Below are 18,861 nucleotides of genomic sequence, written 5' to 3'. Positions count from 1 at the left end.
ATAGATAGATAGATAGATGACATATGGGGCAAACAAACAGACACAGCTACAGCAGAAATACTTTGACCAGTCATTTGGACAGCCGGGGGTTTGATTACAACAGTCATTCATTATATAACAGCTGATTAGGTCTGGATGATGTTATTGTAAATTAGCAGATGTGGTCCATTTTGTCAGTGGTTTGTAGTTAGTGCTCTAGTTCTGATGTAGTAGGTTAGCCTGGTATGAGTTAGTGGTCTCTTGTGAGCGGCTAACTAGTTACTGTCGGAGGTTCTCCGGTTTCCACATCACTGCAGACGCTGATGACAGGTGAGCACTCTGGCACAGGACGGCGGCCCCGTCGACAGCCCTGCCTAAGAATGATGAATCGTGGCCTTTTTGGTGGCTGCTACAGTTCAACAGTGGAGGTGGGAGACGTGTGCTCCTGTGACTGTTTAATGGTGAAGGGTGAAGGGGCACAGAAACAGAGGACACATACACCTCGACAAGAAAATGCACACATAGACACACTGTGGGAACAGGGGGAGCAGGAATTTTAGAGGTTTGGGCTCGAGTTTACTCAGGGGCAGAACTGTCAAACATTTTCAGCTTCACTGCATAAGTACAGAGAAAGGGATGTATCCTAAAAGGTGTTCAGAAGTAATAATGCTGGATTTGTTGGTTTAATTTAGTCCACGGTATTGTAGCCCCAAATGTATACAGTTGATACTGCATGCTACAACATCCACAAGTACAGGCCCAGCAGCACCTTGTCAAAGCCAGACTAGTCAACTTGTTTAGGGTAAATAGTTAAAACAAGAGGTGCAGTTCAGACATCTGCAGGAGACTGGCAGAATTATGTATTTTGGTATTGAAGAAAAAGCTTGATGCACTACAGTTCTAAATATTGAGGTTCTCTCAATAATGTCTCTGAGCTGGTCTACAAGTTCTCCTCACATGGCAGTGACAGCCACAGAGAAACCAACCAGACTTTTTACATCAGAAATAGAGGACAACTTTGTGTCTAACATGACCAAACAATTACACTTATCAAAAGAGACAAGCCTCTCTTTTGATGCAAGTGCAAATCCTACTAACAACAGGCTTCAAACTTCCAGGTATCCCAGGCTGCCAAAATGACCTTCTTAAAAGGCGATCCATGATCACGCTCTAGATTGAGCACAGAGTACACTTGCAGTGGTGTAGGGATAGGGGACTACCTTCCAATATCCACACTAGCATCAGACATAAGATACAAGTACATTTATCAACACCATGCTTCCTTCATTACATTCTGAAATTGTAAAATGCCATCTCTGTGGGTACTGCGGTTTTGAATATTTCCCAGCTGCACTGTGGGTATTGGAAGATAGTGGAGGGAGAGTGTGTTCTAGAAAATGTGCACTTACAGAGGGTGGAGGGGACTCCCTGCCAATCAGGGGGGTGTTCTCACACCGAGGGTTCTGAAAGTTTGCGTTCTGGCTCCTGCATTATAGAATAAGAGGTTACTGCATGTGGTCACCCTGCCACTGGGGCTCAGTTGTTGATCTGTTGCTGATCTGTGGTCTGCTCCTGATTACAACTTAATGACTCTCTGACAAATGGCCTCGGTAATAATAACAAGTCAGGGACTTCAGCTTGATGGTACCATAGAGCCAGGGGTTAAACACCTCTGCCACAGTCCAACATAGTTAATGTTCTTTCTTAATAATGCACAAAAGACAAACAGTTCGTCCCACAATGGGATACTGGCTCAGTAAAATAGTACTTTTGTCCGTGTGGGGACCCACACGAAACCAGCCTTAGGTGCATATTTAAAAAATATATATATTGGTGATTTTTAAACCAACATTTCAGCTATTAAAGGATAAAAAAAATAAGACTTTAAACATAAAATGTTAGTTCATTAAGCTTTAAATGTCCCTTGGAAACATAATTTAATAGAAAGCCAAATAGTAGCTATGTCCTTGATCTCTGCGTATATTAACTACTATTAACAGTGCAAATGATCACTGATGATAAATGATAACAGTCAGACACCTACAAACCTTAGGTAGATATGAATGGGAGAACACCATAGTCCCCACAAGGAAAATAAATCAAAAGTACCTGAAACAGTCCAAAGTATTTACACTATGTAATTTCACCCAAGTAGCTTGATATAAACAAGAAACATTAATCATTGTTCAGTATTTAAAGCTCTGTTTCCGTTTAAAATAAAATATAAGCACTTCATACATGAAGGACAAATAAATGGTTTTCTATGTTTTGGTCCATTAACTATAAATATATCGTTTACATTACAGCCAAAATATTAATAAAGTTCATTTATTTATTAAGTATAGGTCTACTGCAAGTTACTGAACTAATTTCTTAGGATTAAGTGAAACTGGCAGCTGGTAGTCTTGCTGCTGGCAGCTGACTCTTGTTTTTGAATGTGAAATTTCACAAGCACAACAAAGAAAAATATATGCTAAAAACTGTAAATTCATTCCATGATAGCTTAACTTTGACTAAAAAGCAAATATGACCAAACATTCACTGTGAGGCAGTACTTCTTTTGTGTCTGACTAAGTGTAATACCATTCTGGTATGAACCAAAACGGACTCTCTGGTTACATGGAAGGAAATGAATCACTCTAAAAAGCTATGTATGTATGCTTTGGCAAATAGTCATCAGTATTGTTAAGCATACAGGATTTGTTGATTAGCCCAAAACATGAAACCCATGGTCCTTTATTGGTCCAAAAAAGTCAAAATGCCACAACTTTCAGAATACATGTGTTGTCTATTTTCTTATTTCTTGCTGCAGTTACAGTTCTTTCCTTGGCAGCAAAACCAACATACTTGAGTAGCCTAAAATAGTAGCAAGCAGTGGCAGACAGGAGAAATATATGCTTATTTCTCTTCTATATTTTTAGTGTGTTCCGAACAAGCAGTCCTGTGGCAAACTGTAACATGTAGCAAGCAGGGTGAAATTATTAACGTATGGCAAGTGCAGACCTGAATTACAGGGTTTTTGTGGACTGAAACAGGCAGGCTGGCTGATACAGCAGGTAGCCATTTTTCTATCAGCATCAAAGGGAAAGCTAGTGAAGGGTTCTAACCAATATTGCTGACAGTGTGTCACAAAGGACATGCGAGCCATACATAGCAAAAACACTAGCTATTCTACCTTATCCTATTGCAGGCAGTGAGCGTTGCTATGCGGCTAGTCTGGGTCACGGGGGACAAGCATCAGCTACCTATGGCAGGCAGTGTATTGATCCTGCTAGCCTCTAGCTAGCGGTGGGTGCTAACTCACATGTATTCAGTGACGGGGGCATTGCTGACAGTGTGGGCTGTAGCGGGCAGGCTAGCTTCGCTACCGTAGCTGGAGCCACAGCTGTAGAGACTGGGCATGTGAACGCGGTACAGGTTATCGTGCACACCGCCCCGTGAGGCACCCGACTCGTCCTCTCCGTCTTCCTCATCCGTCCTTCAATTGGTCAGGGTAGGGGCAGGGCACGAGAGGGCGTGATGGATAGGAGGGGAAAAGGTAGAGGGGAGGGAGATCCGAGAGAGACAACAGAGTGTAAACAAGTGGTTGAAGAGGAGGTTAGGAGAGGGGAAGGTGTACTTGTACTATGTGGCGTCCCCTGATACAAAAGACTGGGTAAGGCCATGCCGTCAGCCCCAAAGCAGCTGAACAAGAAGAAAAGGAACATGGGCAGCATTCATCTATTATACAGATCCACTACAAGTACAGTACAGGTTTCTAATATTACTACACAGCCCAGAGTGGACCCATGAAGCAGTTTTTTGTTGCTGTGTGAGGTTACACAATATTAAACTGTATGAAGATAGTAGACTCTTCGATATTCCTTAAAGTTCTCTTAATACGTAGAAACATGCAGTCATTTTTTTCTTCATGCAGCCAACCTCTCTAGAGGATTCACACCTGATCATTACTGTCCATTTCAAATTGTCCACACAAAATCAAATTTTCAAAAATCTATTTTCTTTAAGGTACTTCATGCATCACTGAGTGCTCCATGAAACTTAAAGCAAAAACATCAGGAAAAAAGGAGATAATATGGCTGGTTTGGGCAAACCATTTTCAGACATAAAATGGTCAAAAATGTAAAACGGCCAGCAACGTAACAGAATGAGGCATCAAATAAGATATGTGCTGATTTGGAAGTTGGATCTCTGGCTACAGAAATGTACTGGCTTCTACAATGACAACCACAAAGTACATGTAAATGTGCATACGTAGACCCTATTATTGTGACTTTTTTGTTTTTTCTTTGTTGTTTTTGGGAAGTCTATACCAGCTGTCAACATGCTAGCAGTCCCATAAAGCTGGTTTCAAAGAAGTAAAGAGAGAGGGAGCTGGTGTTAACAGAGACCAAAGGCACAAAAGAGGTTACTTCATTGACTGGCCACCAGATGGAGGTGTTTCACCCAGGCAACCCAAAAAGAGCTAAACTGTGTGGCCCATCAAACAGACTCAGCACTTGCAGCACAGTCCGCCTTAGTAAGCAACCAACCCCATGAGCAGTTATTCTTGCTGAATTCGGGGACATTATGGATTATTGTTTAATACCTGCTGGGCCATACTTTAGCGTTGCTGGTAATTCACACCCAACAAACAAGCGTAAAACACCACTAGCAGTGTTTCACTATTCAAATCATTCACCGGAGTGAAATCTGTCACTGCATGTACACTGTAAAGCTCTTTCCACTGATTTTAACAAAAAAATAATTTGGTTGTTTGGCTATTTGAGCGGGCCATTTATCAGACCATAGGGTCGTTTAATTTCCTCAATATCCACCATCATTCGCTGAAGCCCAAAGCATTTCCAAATCAGGACAGGGAGAGAGGAGGAAGGGACGGAACAGAAGGAGGAAGTGGGGCACAGAAAAAAAAACGTGGTGATACACAATCTAACACAACAGTGGTGCTCCAAGTCCACAGCGGAGAAAAGAAAATGAGAGATATGTACAAACATAGGAACAAACAATCAGCCAGACTGGCAGTGCTAACGGCAAACAATAAAATAAACAAAACTTGCAGAGAAAACTGGATGGATGCAAAGACAGGCAGGAAGACGTAAGATACGACAGCTCAGGAGGCAAATACACTTAAAGAATGACATGCATGGGCACCGAATAGATTCTTTATGGGTCTTTCCACTGTGTTCAGGTCATAAGATGAATTTAGTTAGACAATTAAGACGTTAGAACTAGTAACATGTTAGCTGTTAGTGTACAGATTAACTAACAAGATAGGTGTAGGAATGTAAAAGCTTGTGTAGGTCTCGTGTGTGTTTGTAAGAGAGACTGTGTGTGTGTGTGTTACCTCTTGCCAGGCCAGGTATGTGGCACACTGCACACAATGGAGGAGAACATCAGAGCAGTGACAAAGGAGAAGAGAACCAGGTAGATGAGACCCTCCACCCCGTCATAACACAGTCCAGTCAACGCCTGAACATAGTCCTACGTGGAGAGAAAGAGGAGAGGAGTTCAGTTGTTAAAGAAGTCTTGGATTTGAGGACTTTTTTCCTCTCTAACACAGCACGCAAAGTGACTCACCATGTGTAGGCTGCGGCAGTCGACCAGAGCAGTCAGCTGGTGAAGACCAACCTCGGTGGAATTCAGCACAGACTGGATTTGCTCGAGACTCCCCTGCACACACAAAGCAAAGGTTTTCACATGCTCAAATATAGATATCCACCTTCTAGTACATCCACACGCACCAGATAAACACGTCTGCGCTGGCACTTTTGTAACTGCCACTTTCATCACGCTCCCACTAATGCAAATCCACACATCCGTGACGATAAAGACCTACAGATCATTGCACACACAAACCTTAGTGGTGGCATAATCACGTGTTGCTGATCTCAGTAGCTCTGCCACATCATCTTGCATCTCCACCAATGCTTTGTGACTCCCTGACAGCCTCTACCAAACATACAGAGAGACACAAACAAAAGAAACACACAAACACATCTTTTGGTTATTTAATTGCTTAAACCAGGAGAAGCCTATTCTATAAAAAGCTAAAAGCAAAAGAATAACTCTAACAAGAGGGTGACGTTACCTGCTGGAAGGGGTTAATTTGGCCAGAGCTGCACGTCAGGTAATACTGCAGGATATCTGGGAATGTACCAAGGAATACATATCAACAGAACAATAATACACACACTGAAAATATGCAGTTTAATGGAAGAAAGAAAACACTGACTGTATATAACAAGACTTTCTAAGCCCAGTATCTCTCTATGGAGGCATGTTAGCAGCATTACTGTGTGTCTGTGTGTGTGTGTGTTACAGAGGCAACATCTGTGCTCTACAGAGCGGAAACAACTGACAGACAACAGAACTCATTAGATGAGTGAAAAGAGGGAAGCGAGAGAGGGAGAGGAAGAAAGGGAGCAATTGAGAGGTAAAGAGGGATATAAAAGGATGAAGAGAGAGAACAAATCAGATAATGATCCTAAGTGAAAAAGCAAAAGTGTGCTCAGATTTTTTTTTTTTTACATCTGGGACAGACAGGAGGAAGAGCGAGATGGGGTGCGGGATTGCTGATGCATTGCAGTCAGCAGAGAGAGGGGAAGAGCTTTTAGATACCAGAGTGTCAGTCAAACACAATCCCCTTGGATACACACTCGTACAAACACGAACGCACACACTTGTGTCTTAAAATAGAAGCAACATTGTCAGGGTGAGATTCAACTGTCAGTGTGGAAACTACAGTTTATTCAAGACGTTTCTGCTTCTTTGTCAACCTACAGTATCTGCCTAGGAGCAGTCCATTGACCAATCATCTCAGCCTCTAAAGATATTAAAGTAAAATAACCTGAGAAGTAAAAAATAGTCTTTGGTTGAACTGCTCACAACAAATGGACTTGTGAGTCTGCTTTGTTTTCACAAGCCTACAAGGTTTGGAAACACTGTTTTTCGAGCACAAACACCACAAAAATGGCTGCTACCAGTTCACTGGTTCTGTGTCTTCTTGTCTGCGTACCTTGGTTGATGACAGCGTTTTCCTTGGTTACCCTGGTGACATAGGTATCCGGGGAAACGCAGAAATCGCTGGCTGACTGTAAGAGGGTAAGCACACATGACACATCGGGCTACAGTAACATCCACACTGAACACGCTCGCTCGAGCTGTGGGAAAAGATTACATCATTGCAGAGCCAGAGAGCTCTGCGATGTTGCCATGGTTACACTTACGGCAGCGACAGCCAGTTCCAGACCGAGAGACCCCCAGCTGATTATCAGAGTCAGAACCCCAAGCAGACACACTCTGAAGGACAAAAAAAATACAGATTTTTTAAGTTAAGACTCAGCTTACCAACATGGCATGCATTACACAGCTTTAACAGACACAGTTTCAGAGTCTAGAGAGGATTTGATTCGTCCAATAGGAGCAACTTTTGGGGTATGACGTGAAATACCTTACCCAATCAGAGTGCCTCTAGAGTTGCGTATGAGGCCGAAGAGCACCAGAAGACAAATGAGTACATCAAACAGCAGCAGGCCAAGGTACCCCAACCACCTGCACATATACAAAATGACTTAATGTTTCATACAAACAAAGGATATTTCATTTTTTAATACACCAGCAGAGGGTGGTAGGTCTTTTGAGACTGAGCTTATTAATCCTTTAACATACACCATGTAGGACATTTCACATACCAAGGTCACAATCTGATCACTTGCTTTTTTTAAAAAAGCTTCTTCTACTAAAGCTCAGTTTCAGTTTGACTTTACTTATTAGTACCGACCTGTAAAAATCGAAAGCCTCCGTCTTGCGGGCCAAGTCCTCCAGGGAAATGTCAGTATTGGTCCAGAAGGGAACATCCACCATCAGCCTCACCAACTCGTCCAGCTGTCCCTGCAGCTTTTGGACGATGGACACGTAGTCTGTCTGATCCTGGAAGGCTGTCTCCAACTGGACTAAGCTCTCCTCCACTGTCTGGTTTAAGGCTAAGGCGCTGTCTGACACCTGCACATTCACAGGAAAGAGACATTTATTTGAATTTGAATTTTTTTTAATGAATTCTTATTGGATTATGAGAAAAAAGTGTAACCAAAAAAGTGTAACCATGCATGTTTGGTAACCATGCAGGTAACTCACCAGTTTCTCCACCCCAGATACGGTGCGGTTGGCATGACGGAGGGAGTAAGCCAAACGATTGGCTCCATCACTCGACTCCCCATTTCCATAGAATCCTACAGCGATGCCAGCACTGGGAGGCAGAAAACAGGAAGTGCCAAGTGTTAACACAATTACTAATTCAAGCATCAGATGGCATCGAATTAATCAATATAGATGAATGAGTTCAATGATTTCTGCTTTTCTCTCAGTCACACACAAACACACACACACAACAAAACCGCAGCAAAGACAGTGAAGTTATTACGTGCAGTTCCATTGTTAACCAGCAACAGGCGGCGCTGAGCTCTATGTTCTTTGATTTGGTGTCACCCTCAGGCCTCAGGCAAGCACAGGACTACTAGGAATGATTTACACACATACACACATACACACACACACACACACACACAGAGTCCACACAATAATTGGGTCACCAGACCGCACATAATATGATCCTTCTGCAGCCCTGCATCCACATTCACACATGACACATGCTACAATATCTGAGGTTCTTTGCCCTAACACCCTTTATTCCCAACCCTCCTTAATCTTGTTCAAACCACAAATCGCCCACCCAACACCACCACCAGCGCCACCACCCCCAAAGAAATCTCCTTAACAATTTCTTCTTCATAACATCTAACCCCTTCTCCCCCCTCCACATAGCCCCTCCCTCACCCTCAGCCTGTAAGCCTTTCTCTTTGTGTACTGTATGTGTGCATGTGTGTGTATGACTGTACTGTATTGATGATGGCTCTGTCTGCACACTAACACCGGACAGATTTGTAAAGGGAAATTTATGGCCATTGTTAAGGCAATTCATTCTAGACCATTAGATCTTGAGTAGCCCCGTGTTACAGCGGGTTTACACACACACACTGTGTAAGTATGTGTGTGCGCGGTTTAAAACTTTACGGTGGACTTTATGTGTACATGTGACATAAAACAACAGATACAGAGGGAAACAGGCTTGACAAGAGGAATAAAATAAAGATGAATGCAGGAACGGAGACACATTTACCGGTATGTGATTTGTATGTTGATTAAAATACCTTCTCTTTTATCTGTTTCCCCACCAAACCCTGCCCCTCACCATCTTACTCCAGACTCCATGTCATCTCAGTTCTAAGTGTAAATCATCTCCCTTCACTCCTGTTTACTCATGCTCTTCTTCTCTCCTGTTCTCTCTCCAGTTCCCTTCATCCATCCTTTCCTCTGTCCTCCTCTCTCCAGTGGGTTTTATCTTGCTGGTTTAATACCTGCTGCTCCTATCAGGGGATTTCATAACATAAAAGACAGTGAGGCAAACGTTTAGACGTCAAATAACTGACAGCAAACACTGGCCAGCTTAGCTCTGATTAAAAAAAAGCTCCAAAATAGAAAAAACATGCGTACTCTACATTACTGATACATCTTTTTATTTTAGGACCAGCAACCTGTTCTGAAGGATGCTAATTTAGAAAGATAGATGTTCCTTTTAGTCTCTGCTTCAGTCCATTTTCAGCTGAAATGGACTGACATCTTAACATTAAAAATGATTTGCAGAACCTAGATGGGCACACTAAAATACACTCAGCTGGAGCTCAGTAGATGAGATAGTAAATGTCTGTCTGTATTCAGTCAAAACTGGGTCCACGATGAGTTCAAGTCCAAACCAAAATGATTCACCTAAATCCAAAATACATGCATCCAATTAGTGGTACAGCTAAATTATATGTCTTATTTTATACACAGTGCATCCTGAATACATAACGTGCTGTCCCATATAAATATAAATGTAAATATTACCAGCGATATAAGACTAGGGTAGCATACTGATGATTATTTTTAGGTATGCACCAATCCAATCTGTATTGGCTCTCACACTGACTTTAATTAGCATTCCCGTGCTTTGATCACTACTCATTATTTATTCCTTACTTGCACCACCGGTAATCACAGTGGTCACCAAATCTTAAGAATTATAACTTGAACTAGTTTCTATACCATTGTAATAATACATTTCAGTGTTAGAGCTGTCAGTCTGCAGAGTCAGTTGTTGGTGCAACAGCATCCCCTGGCCTCATCTCACCTTACTCAGTATTACAATGAGTTCAAAGCAGTGTGGTGTATAGATTTTAAATTTGGGGAGTGAGCACTAGTGTTGGTGTAGTAGCAGATATGGCAGATACTCTGAATTGAGTATCGGGTGAGGAAAAAGCTGTATTGATTTACCCACAATTATGTTTGTTATTTAATAATCAATCACTTTTTCGATTAAAAAAGGAATCATTCTGATTATGAAATGCCAAAAAATGCTTCAGGTCACATCTTATAATTACTATTAATAATATTCCACTTATTCTGGCAAATGCTGGAATGTGTGATTTTCAAATAACTGACCATAAACATTATTAGATTTTCTGCAGCTTAAGTAATCCATTAATCGACTCATCCTTTCAGCACCACGTAGCACACAACAGTAAACAACCTAATACAAGATACAGCTTCTAAAAACACACTGCACCTGCACACAAATGGAGGAAGTCCACATGTGGTTGGGGTTGTTCCAAAAATAAAATATGATGTCATACTAAATTGTGGACAAAGAATCACGAGAGCGCGCTCCCCTCCCCCCAGACACACACACACACACACACACACACACACTCAGATCAAATATTCAATAAGAAATATTATAGCTAATCATAAAATATTAAAACCTGCAAAAACACTCTTCAGCACACTGAGTCACGCGAACACACAGACACAGACATAGCTCCCCCTGACTGTATAATTCATTTCTCGTCTCTGCATCAAATCTGCTTCTGTCTCCATGGCAACCTTTCTAGGACAGGGAGAAGGCCGAACAGAAAGACATAATAAATAGCGGAGGGGGACTAACAGAGGTGAGGAAAAGGGGTAGAGAGGTACAAAATGTCAGGAGAGGGTGAGCAGAAAAGTGTTGAGAGAGTGCGTGCATTCGTGTGCCAAAAAGAGCAGAGTCCACACAGCCTCAGTGGTCGAAATGCACTCTACCCAGCTGCTGGGTCACTTGGGGGAAAGATCTCCGAGTGTACACACACCTTTTAGGGTCAGATAAACACAAACAGTGGAGCGTAACCACCTGGCTGGCTCCCAATTACACCACATGGGCTTTCTCGCTTAAACGAGACCGAGTGGACTGAATGTAGGTAGATTTCATTATGTACAGTACGTATGGCTGCTGTTGAGTGAAAACCATGTAGTACATGTTTGACATAATCAAACTGTTTATCATCCCTTCTTCTCCAAACTAACAGAGGAGCATATCACCTTTTTACCGAATTAAAAACATTATGGTTTTACACCACAACTGCAATACGCAGTTTACAGTATATCAGGCAGACTGGTTATGTTTAATTATTAAAATGTTGGACAAGTTTTCAGCACATTTCTGACATTTCTGTTGAATAAAATGTGAATCAGTGCATGTTTGCATGAAAAAGGGGTCAGGAAGTTAATCATTAATTAATTAAGCTCCAGTAACTCTAGAATATCATTGCATTTCATTGCTGTTTCCAAGCTATGCCATTTCCTTTTCTAGAATGAATATATAATCCACCTTTAAATGCAGTCTTTTTATCAGCTGCTATGGTGATAGAGACAGGAGTGACGTACAACAATAGCGCCCATCTGGGCCTAGCATGTAACAGTGAAATGAGCGCTTTGTCTGCAGCAGAAGAAGCAGAAGCAGGTACCTTGACATAAGGGCTTGTTCCATCAGCCTTTATCACATTCTTCAGCATACCAACTTTTCAACCATAGCCGATCGTAAAAAGAATCGTAAAAACAGGTAGATGGAAACATGACCATGAATTAAAAGACATTTACAGCACAATGAGCGCACATGTGGTTAATATGGGTAATTGTGTGTCTGTCTTGTGTTTTTTCAGTGATGGTCTAGAGATGTACAGCAACAGGCTCTAATGTACAGAGCCAGAAAACTCCCCTACTCCCCAGTGAAAAAGCTACAGTCTCCCCTTGAGGCTAGAGGGCAAATCCTTTAATGGGGGAGAATGGTTAAATATATCAACATTTACTCACGCAAGCATTCTTAATAAAACAAATACATTTCTCCTGTGGTTGCAGGGGAAAAGGGGCTTAAGCTTTCTTTAAATACACGTGACTTTGTCATTAGTATATGGAGGTGTTACTCTTATGGGGATAACCCTCTCACCTGCAGACGAGGGTGGCGATGATGACGCACCACGCGGTGCAGCAGCAGTCGGCACTGGGCTGCTGGGAGTGCGAATGGGAGTGCGAGGAATCGTCACTCTTGCGTCGCCGGCAGCAAAGCCAGAATGAGTAGAACAGGAGGAAGAGGAGGTCCAGGCCCAGACACAGCAACGCCACAGCGCCGAGCAGCAAAATGGACTGGGGAGAACAAGAAATGTATGATTTCATAACAGGATTTATGTTATACTTTGAGCGTGGTTGATTCAGTACACACATGCATTGAGTTTGAGAGTTGTCCTTATCACAGGGAAGGGGAAGATTTAGGAACTGGGTTAAATATACAGGAAGCAAATTAGCTGATAGGAGCAGAAACCAGATACATAGACAGATCACATGGTTTTCCTGTGTAGACAGACGCACGCAGATGCACAAATTGTGTTCCCCTCTCCAGCTATTTGAGGCAGGAAAATAGTGTCTGTTAAAAGGGGGGTTTGATGGATACCATGAAAAACACATTTGCACACCATCAAACACGCACACCTCCATGGAGTGAGCGGAAGCGATGCTGTTGGGGAGCTGTGTGCGCTAGAGACCCACCACACAGATCACACACCCTCTAAAAGCTTTGAAGTGTAAAAGAAGGAAGGGGTGTTGGGGGTAGACAGAAAGAAGGGGGGGGTGGTGGGGTAAATTTGAAACCAAAAGGAAGAAGATGTGAAAGAAGATGACTGAACTGAACTGAACACTAAAAAGGGAGAAATGCATAAAGACAGAGATGGGGGCTGTTACAGCAATTTGCCTGGAACTGATGAAATCTTTTTTTATCTCACACACACACACAGAGTAATGTTAGTTTTTCCCCTCTGGAGTGTCTGGAAAAGTCATTGCACTCCAGGACCGTGGAGAGACAAAGACACGTTCCTGGAGAACCAAAATCTCCACCTGCTGGACTACTTACAATAGACAAAGGATTTCTGTCGCAGTTCTGCTCGGTCAGAAACAGCAACAGTGTGATTCTGGGGACTCCTCCGTGGATGATAACAAAATCTGTCTCCACCTCTAAGATCCTCACAGACTTCCTGGCTTCTTAACTGCTGTTTTTTGTGCTGACCTCAATTTTTCCTCACTGCCAGCCAACAATTTCCTCACCCTGAGGCAATTTATGCACCTCTACTGTAAATATGCACATGTATTGTAGTGTTTATGTGCCAAAACTGACATCATCTTTAACAATGCATTAAATATGATGATTTTTGTTTCTTAAAATATATCAGTAATGCGATATTGTAAGCATTAATATTCTGGGGCAACCTGAAGGTCAGGACAACCCCAAGATATATCTGTGGGGTTGCTAGATGATGAAGAAAAACATTTCTGCCTTACAAAATAATTTAGATTTTTTCTGATTTTCCACTAATCTTTGCATTTTTGTCTTGTGAATTACTGGATAATCTTCAGACCTTGAAAGATCATTATTTAGGGAGGACAGAATGAGGGAAAAGGCTAAACAGAACTGGTCAACTGGTGACATATACAGTCATTAATGATGGGTTGACATATTTCATTTTGAGGGATCACAAGCCAAAAAGGTTGGGAAGCCCTGCTCTAGGATTAACAACACTAAGAGTCTACAGCCGGATGTACACAGCCTTGAGATAAAAGTGTGATAGCATGCAAACATTTGCCAATTTGAACACTAAGTACAGCTGAAGCTGATGGGGGTGTCATTAGTTCTGAAGGCAACCAAAAGGGATCACCAATGTTTGTACAAACCTTCCTGGCAATCCATCTCATAGTTGTTGAGCTATAACAGACCGAAGTGGTGGACCCAACCAACCAACTGACCCACACTGCGACCCCAAGAGGATAAACACTGATATATCTCCAACAATTTGGGAATGTAATCTGTTGTTTATCTGAAATGTCTTCTTATCCCTGTGGCCTGATTTTGCTTGTTATTTTTCCAAGGAAAATCTCCAAAAGCAGAAACATCAAAGAAATAATTGTTCGGAGTGACCAGTCACACCAGAGCCAGCTGATACGCTGTCACTAGCTTGTCTTCAAAGGCACAAATCTCTTTTCACAATGAAAAACAATGCAGCCTAATAAGGTCAGCATTTCCAAGTAAAGTGTGAACTGTGGCAGATGTATAACCAGGCCAGCAAAGGGCACGGTATCAGATCTGGAAGGCTGAGGCCAATCTGACCAGGCCAGTGGGTCACTAGAAGACTACAGTAGATGATACAATATGAAACATAATAGGATGTGATCTGCAGTGGTGTAATGTGACATCTGAAGGGAGAAAGGAGGGCTAATTTTTGAACAGCAGTTCAAACTACAGATCTGAGTCCCTGCTGAGGCATCAGTGTGCTTCTATTGTACGAGGTCTCTAAGCCTACAGCTAGGTGAGGTGAATTACAAGAATTACAATTAACTTAAAATGTTCACCCTAAAGTGACTCTTGCTCTCTGCCATTACAACCTGAGTTACAATGTTCACAACAATCAGAAAGGAACTCTGCAGTGTTGCTTTCTCATGGGAAAGCAGTTGGGAAAGCAGGGCTGAGTGGGAGGAAAGCAGTTGATTGCTTTTTCCCAGACTGCTTTTCTCCAACAGGTTAAAGAAGATGAGCGAAGGATGGGAGGAAAGGATCCTGATGGGATAGGAGGGGGGAGATAAGCTCTGTAGATTCCAGGTCTCTGGTATTATCCTGTTTTTATCTGCTGGCTTAGTGCTAGAGACGTTGTGCTATGATTAAGGCGTACAGTGGTCCACTAATGCATTGTTTGATCTCTTGTGCCTTTAAATTTACCGTTAGGGCTTAAACCATATAGAGTAAGATGCATTAAGCTTTGCAGAATGAGAATGAAATCTCACGCTATATATATGGACAATACAATGGAGGTTTCAATGACAGCCATCCATCATAAATCACGCTACAACAATGACATGGGATGACACAGATACAGTGATATCGAGGAAAGTGATATGATAAAGAAAGTGCATTATGAATTTAATTGTAGAGCTGGAACAGTTTGTCAATCGATAAGAATATCAATAGAAAACTAACTGGACACTAGCCTAGATAATCAATTGATTATTTCACTTATCAAGCATTTTTTTGATAACTTTTAGCTTTGGGACATTAAAATCAGCATTATTTCAAATGGATCATCAAAAAAATAATGAGATAATGGAACTGTTGGCTGCAGCCCTATAAGACTGTTTTAGTCCATTAATCAAAACTTTTTCATTCTTTGAGTGAATATAGTAAATTCCCATCACAATTTCAAAAAAATGTCTTTAGATTGCTTGTTTTTTTATCTGACTACCAAAAAATTAGGACAAGCCGGGCATGCTTACATTTGAGAAGCTGACTGTCTCACATTTATGCTTGATTTTAACAATCACTTGACACTTAAACTCAACTAATCATGCATATAAAGCAAGAACAACTGAGCCACGACTGCTGATGTCTGGTATACAGGCTTAATGTTAAACTGTATATGGGCTTAATGTTAAATCTGACCAGGTCTCTGCAGCCACTTCACTCTCCTCCCTCTGCGTATAATGGCCGCTAGCTTAGCTGTCGGGCTGACAAACCATCAGAGCAGATTAAGCATGGATCAATTAGCTACTAATAAGCATGGTGAGCTTCGCTGTGTGTGTGTGTGTGTGTGTGTGTACACTTAGATGTAAGTGTGTGTTCACATCTACACTGCTGGAGATCAGCTTGCAGGCTGGAGGAGGGGCTAAATGTTAAACGCCCAGGCACAGTGATCTACTTTCAATCTGTCCATTTCAGTGTGTGTGTGTGTGTGTGTGTGCCCCTGTGTGTGTGTGTCTAAGCTGACAGGATCAATCACTTCCACTCCACTAAGTTGTCCTTGCACTCTCCCTGCCTGTGTGCTCCTCTGTGGTCTGGCCTTGCCTTCTGTCCTCACAACTTCTTTCCTGCGGTGGTGACTGACCTCAGGTTCATTCTGCTCACATTCACCTGTAAGAGAGTCAAAGAGCAACCAAAACACTAACGGCAAAATCTATATTCAGAAAAAGGCCTTTGTGTTTTGATCTTTAAACACAAAAAAAGATTCAAGAGTGGCACCTTTGGTCTTTGATCCACTGTGATTCTTTTCAAAATGCTATGAGATAATGTCTTCCACTGTGCAAACTGTAGCATACGATTCAAAATACCAATTACGGTCTTACTTTCCACAGCTGGGAATATATGTGTGTGTTATTACAGGTCACATGATTCCTCTGTAATGTTCTGCAGCTGTTTAACTGTGGCTGGTAGCTGACTCTGCGATTCTACCATAATACAAACAGAAGAACGCGTGCACACACACACAGATAGACACACAAGCTATCCCAATGCGCTGTAGAACCTCAGGATAAGAGCTCCTATTTCAACTCCTCAGGAAAAAAAAAAATAATAAAAGTTTTCTTGCAGAAAGCCACGGAGTCAGCATCCCCGATACAGTCAAAGTCATCAGAGACCAACTGCTCTTGTGAATGAATGCTGAACAATTGTATTTATTTAGTTTGTGTAAGAGAAAAAAACTTCTGAATAGGGGAGGACAAGAACACGAGTGAGTGAAAGACATTGTGCGAGAAGAAAGTTTTGAGCAACTTCAGAGCTCGAGATCTGAATACAAATGAACCTGTGCCAAATCACATCAGAAAGAAAAACACTACACAGAAGGATCTCTCTCTATTGTGTTGTGAGTGTGTGACGCAGTGTGAGTGTGTGTTGTGTTGTGTTGTGGTGACGGACTAAAGGACACTGTGTGGGACCTTGTTTGTGTGCGTGTGTGTGTGTTTGTGTGTTTCTCAGCTGGATGAGTGGATGCATGAAAGCCTTTGAGACAGATATACTGAGCCAATCTAAAGACGGGCTTCAGTGAAAGAGTGAAAGAAAGAAAGAAAGAGAGCATTCTTTCACAACAGACTACAGCCCTCCCCCCTTCCCACTCTCTCTACCCCCCCTTTCCCTCACTCACTCCCTCCCTTCCTCCCTCCTTCCCCCAATCCAATTCAACCTCCTTCTTCTTGTTCTTCTCACCCTCTATCCCTCCCCCCGTCTAGCCAGAATGAACGATTTCACCCTGAATGGATCCCCTATATTCCCTCACACACACAATAACACACACAACCCCTGGGGGAGATCTGTGACCTCACCTCCACAAACAACACTAAGTGCTAAATACGCGCTGACACAGAAAGCGAATATGCCTCGTGTGACATATATATACTATACAGAACAATATGCTACAGCTACTGTACATATTAACAATGTACAAACAGACATACGATCGGAGCGCAGATTGCTCAGTGACATAGAAACAGCCCCGTCTGCGAAAACATGTCGGGATGTAATTAGTCTAAAAAAGGGGGTCCTTAAAATTCCAGTGGTAACACACATTGACACACACACACACACACACACAAAGGCCCTTAGTTAAACACTGAATAGCTCGCAGGAAGTGGCTGTTTGGCAATTTAGAAGCACCTCCCATGGCTCATCGAGCCTTCTCTCTCTCCTTTCGCCTCCAATCAGTCTCTTTTTATCTTTCTCACTCCTCCTCCCTCCCTGCTTCTCTCTCCAGTTCCCATCTCCCTCCCTCGTCCATGGCCGTGGGTGCCTTCCCACGCTCAGCTCTTGAACTTGCACGCCCTCCCTTCTCTCCCCGAACATGTCAGCAAACTACATTGAGGGGTAGACTGCAGCGCTTGAGATGTGGGGCTCTGAACGAGGTTGCTCTATGTGGGTGTTTTCTGGTGCAGAGACTTGAAAGTCACCTTGTTTGAGGATTTAAATTAAATGCAGCGAAACTGGGCCAAAGCCCCTCTTTGAGATCGAGCTCCTCTCTGAGGCAGCTGCTGACTCAGACTGTTTTATCACAGAACAACTGCAATTACTTTTATTCTTTTAACTAATTCTGATTGTTTTCATGCCTGAACAATGAAAAAGAAAATCATCATCATGAGTTCCCAAAGATGGTGTCTTCAAAGTTATTGTTTTCTCCAACCGATCCAGTCCAGAGCTCATTGGTATTACATTTTTAATGATGTACAAGCAGAATATCCTCACATTTAGGGAACTGGAACCAGAGGATGTTTGGCATTCTGGCTTTATAAATGACTTAAACTTGTAATCTATTATCAAAATATTTGCAGATCAGTTTCTGTCTATTAACTAAACCACAGATGGAGCTACGCTTTTTGTCTTATGACCTTTAGAAAGGCAGGCAAGCAATGCCTACTCACTACCCCTCATCACAGATTGTATAAGTCTAGGATGTTGCAGCAGTTTATGGAAGGAGTGACGTTTCCTTCTCATACTTTAAACATGTTCCTAAGAGGCAAGACTCTTTTGTGGAGAAGAAATGCTCTTTTTTTCTTTCCCATCTTGCTATTAATCTTACATTTCCTCAGATTTATATTGCCGCCATTATGGGTCCCGTCGCCGAGTTTCTGCACCACATTTATCCATCCCAATAATGGAGTGGATCAGTGTCTTGATTCAAC

The 18,861-nt window shown here is 42.2% G+C and overlaps 1 protein-coding gene across 2 annotated transcripts in view; it reads right to left on the bottom strand.

The window, feature by feature from the left end:
• The window catches only part of ttyh3b (tweety family member 3b), a 23,924-nt gene that overhangs the window by 3,430 nt on the left and 1,633 nt on the right, over nucleotides 1-18,861 (bottom strand). The window contains exons 3-14 of one of the 2 annotated variants that reach the window (XM_035660201.1): nucleotides 12,332-12,528; nucleotides 8,113-8,224; nucleotides 7,760-7,980; nucleotides 7,435-7,530; nucleotides 7,206-7,278; nucleotides 6,995-7,070; nucleotides 6,068-6,123; nucleotides 5,836-5,928; nucleotides 5,557-5,649; nucleotides 5,324-5,460; nucleotides 3,284-3,457; nucleotides 1,389-1,464 (exon numbers count right to left, since the gene is read on the bottom strand). In XM_035660201.1, the coding sequence (XP_035516094.1) occupies nucleotides 1,389-1,464; nucleotides 3,284-3,457; nucleotides 5,324-5,460; nucleotides 5,557-5,649; nucleotides 5,836-5,928; nucleotides 6,068-6,123; nucleotides 6,995-7,070; nucleotides 7,206-7,278; nucleotides 7,435-7,530; nucleotides 7,760-7,980; nucleotides 8,113-8,224; nucleotides 12,332-12,528 (1,404 nt within the window). The remainder of the gene's footprint in view (nucleotides 1-1,388; nucleotides 1,465-3,283; nucleotides 3,458-5,323; nucleotides 5,461-5,556; nucleotides 5,650-5,835; nucleotides 5,929-6,067; nucleotides 6,124-6,994; nucleotides 7,071-7,205; nucleotides 7,279-7,434; nucleotides 7,531-7,759; nucleotides 7,981-8,112; nucleotides 8,225-12,331; nucleotides 12,529-18,861) is intronic. The other variant, XM_035660202.1, reaches the window with a different exon arrangement.

This window comes from Morone saxatilis, unplaced genomic scaffold (genome assembly GCF_004916995.1).
Source record: "Morone saxatilis isolate NCDOM2014 unplaced genomic scaffold, NCSU_SB_2.0 Contig17, whole genome shotgun sequence".
Taxonomy (NCBI): Eukaryota; Metazoa; Chordata; class Actinopteri; family Moronidae; genus Morone; species Morone saxatilis.
The sequence above is the reverse complement of the archived record's forward strand: the minus strand, read 5'-3'. Positions and strand labels throughout refer to the sequence as shown.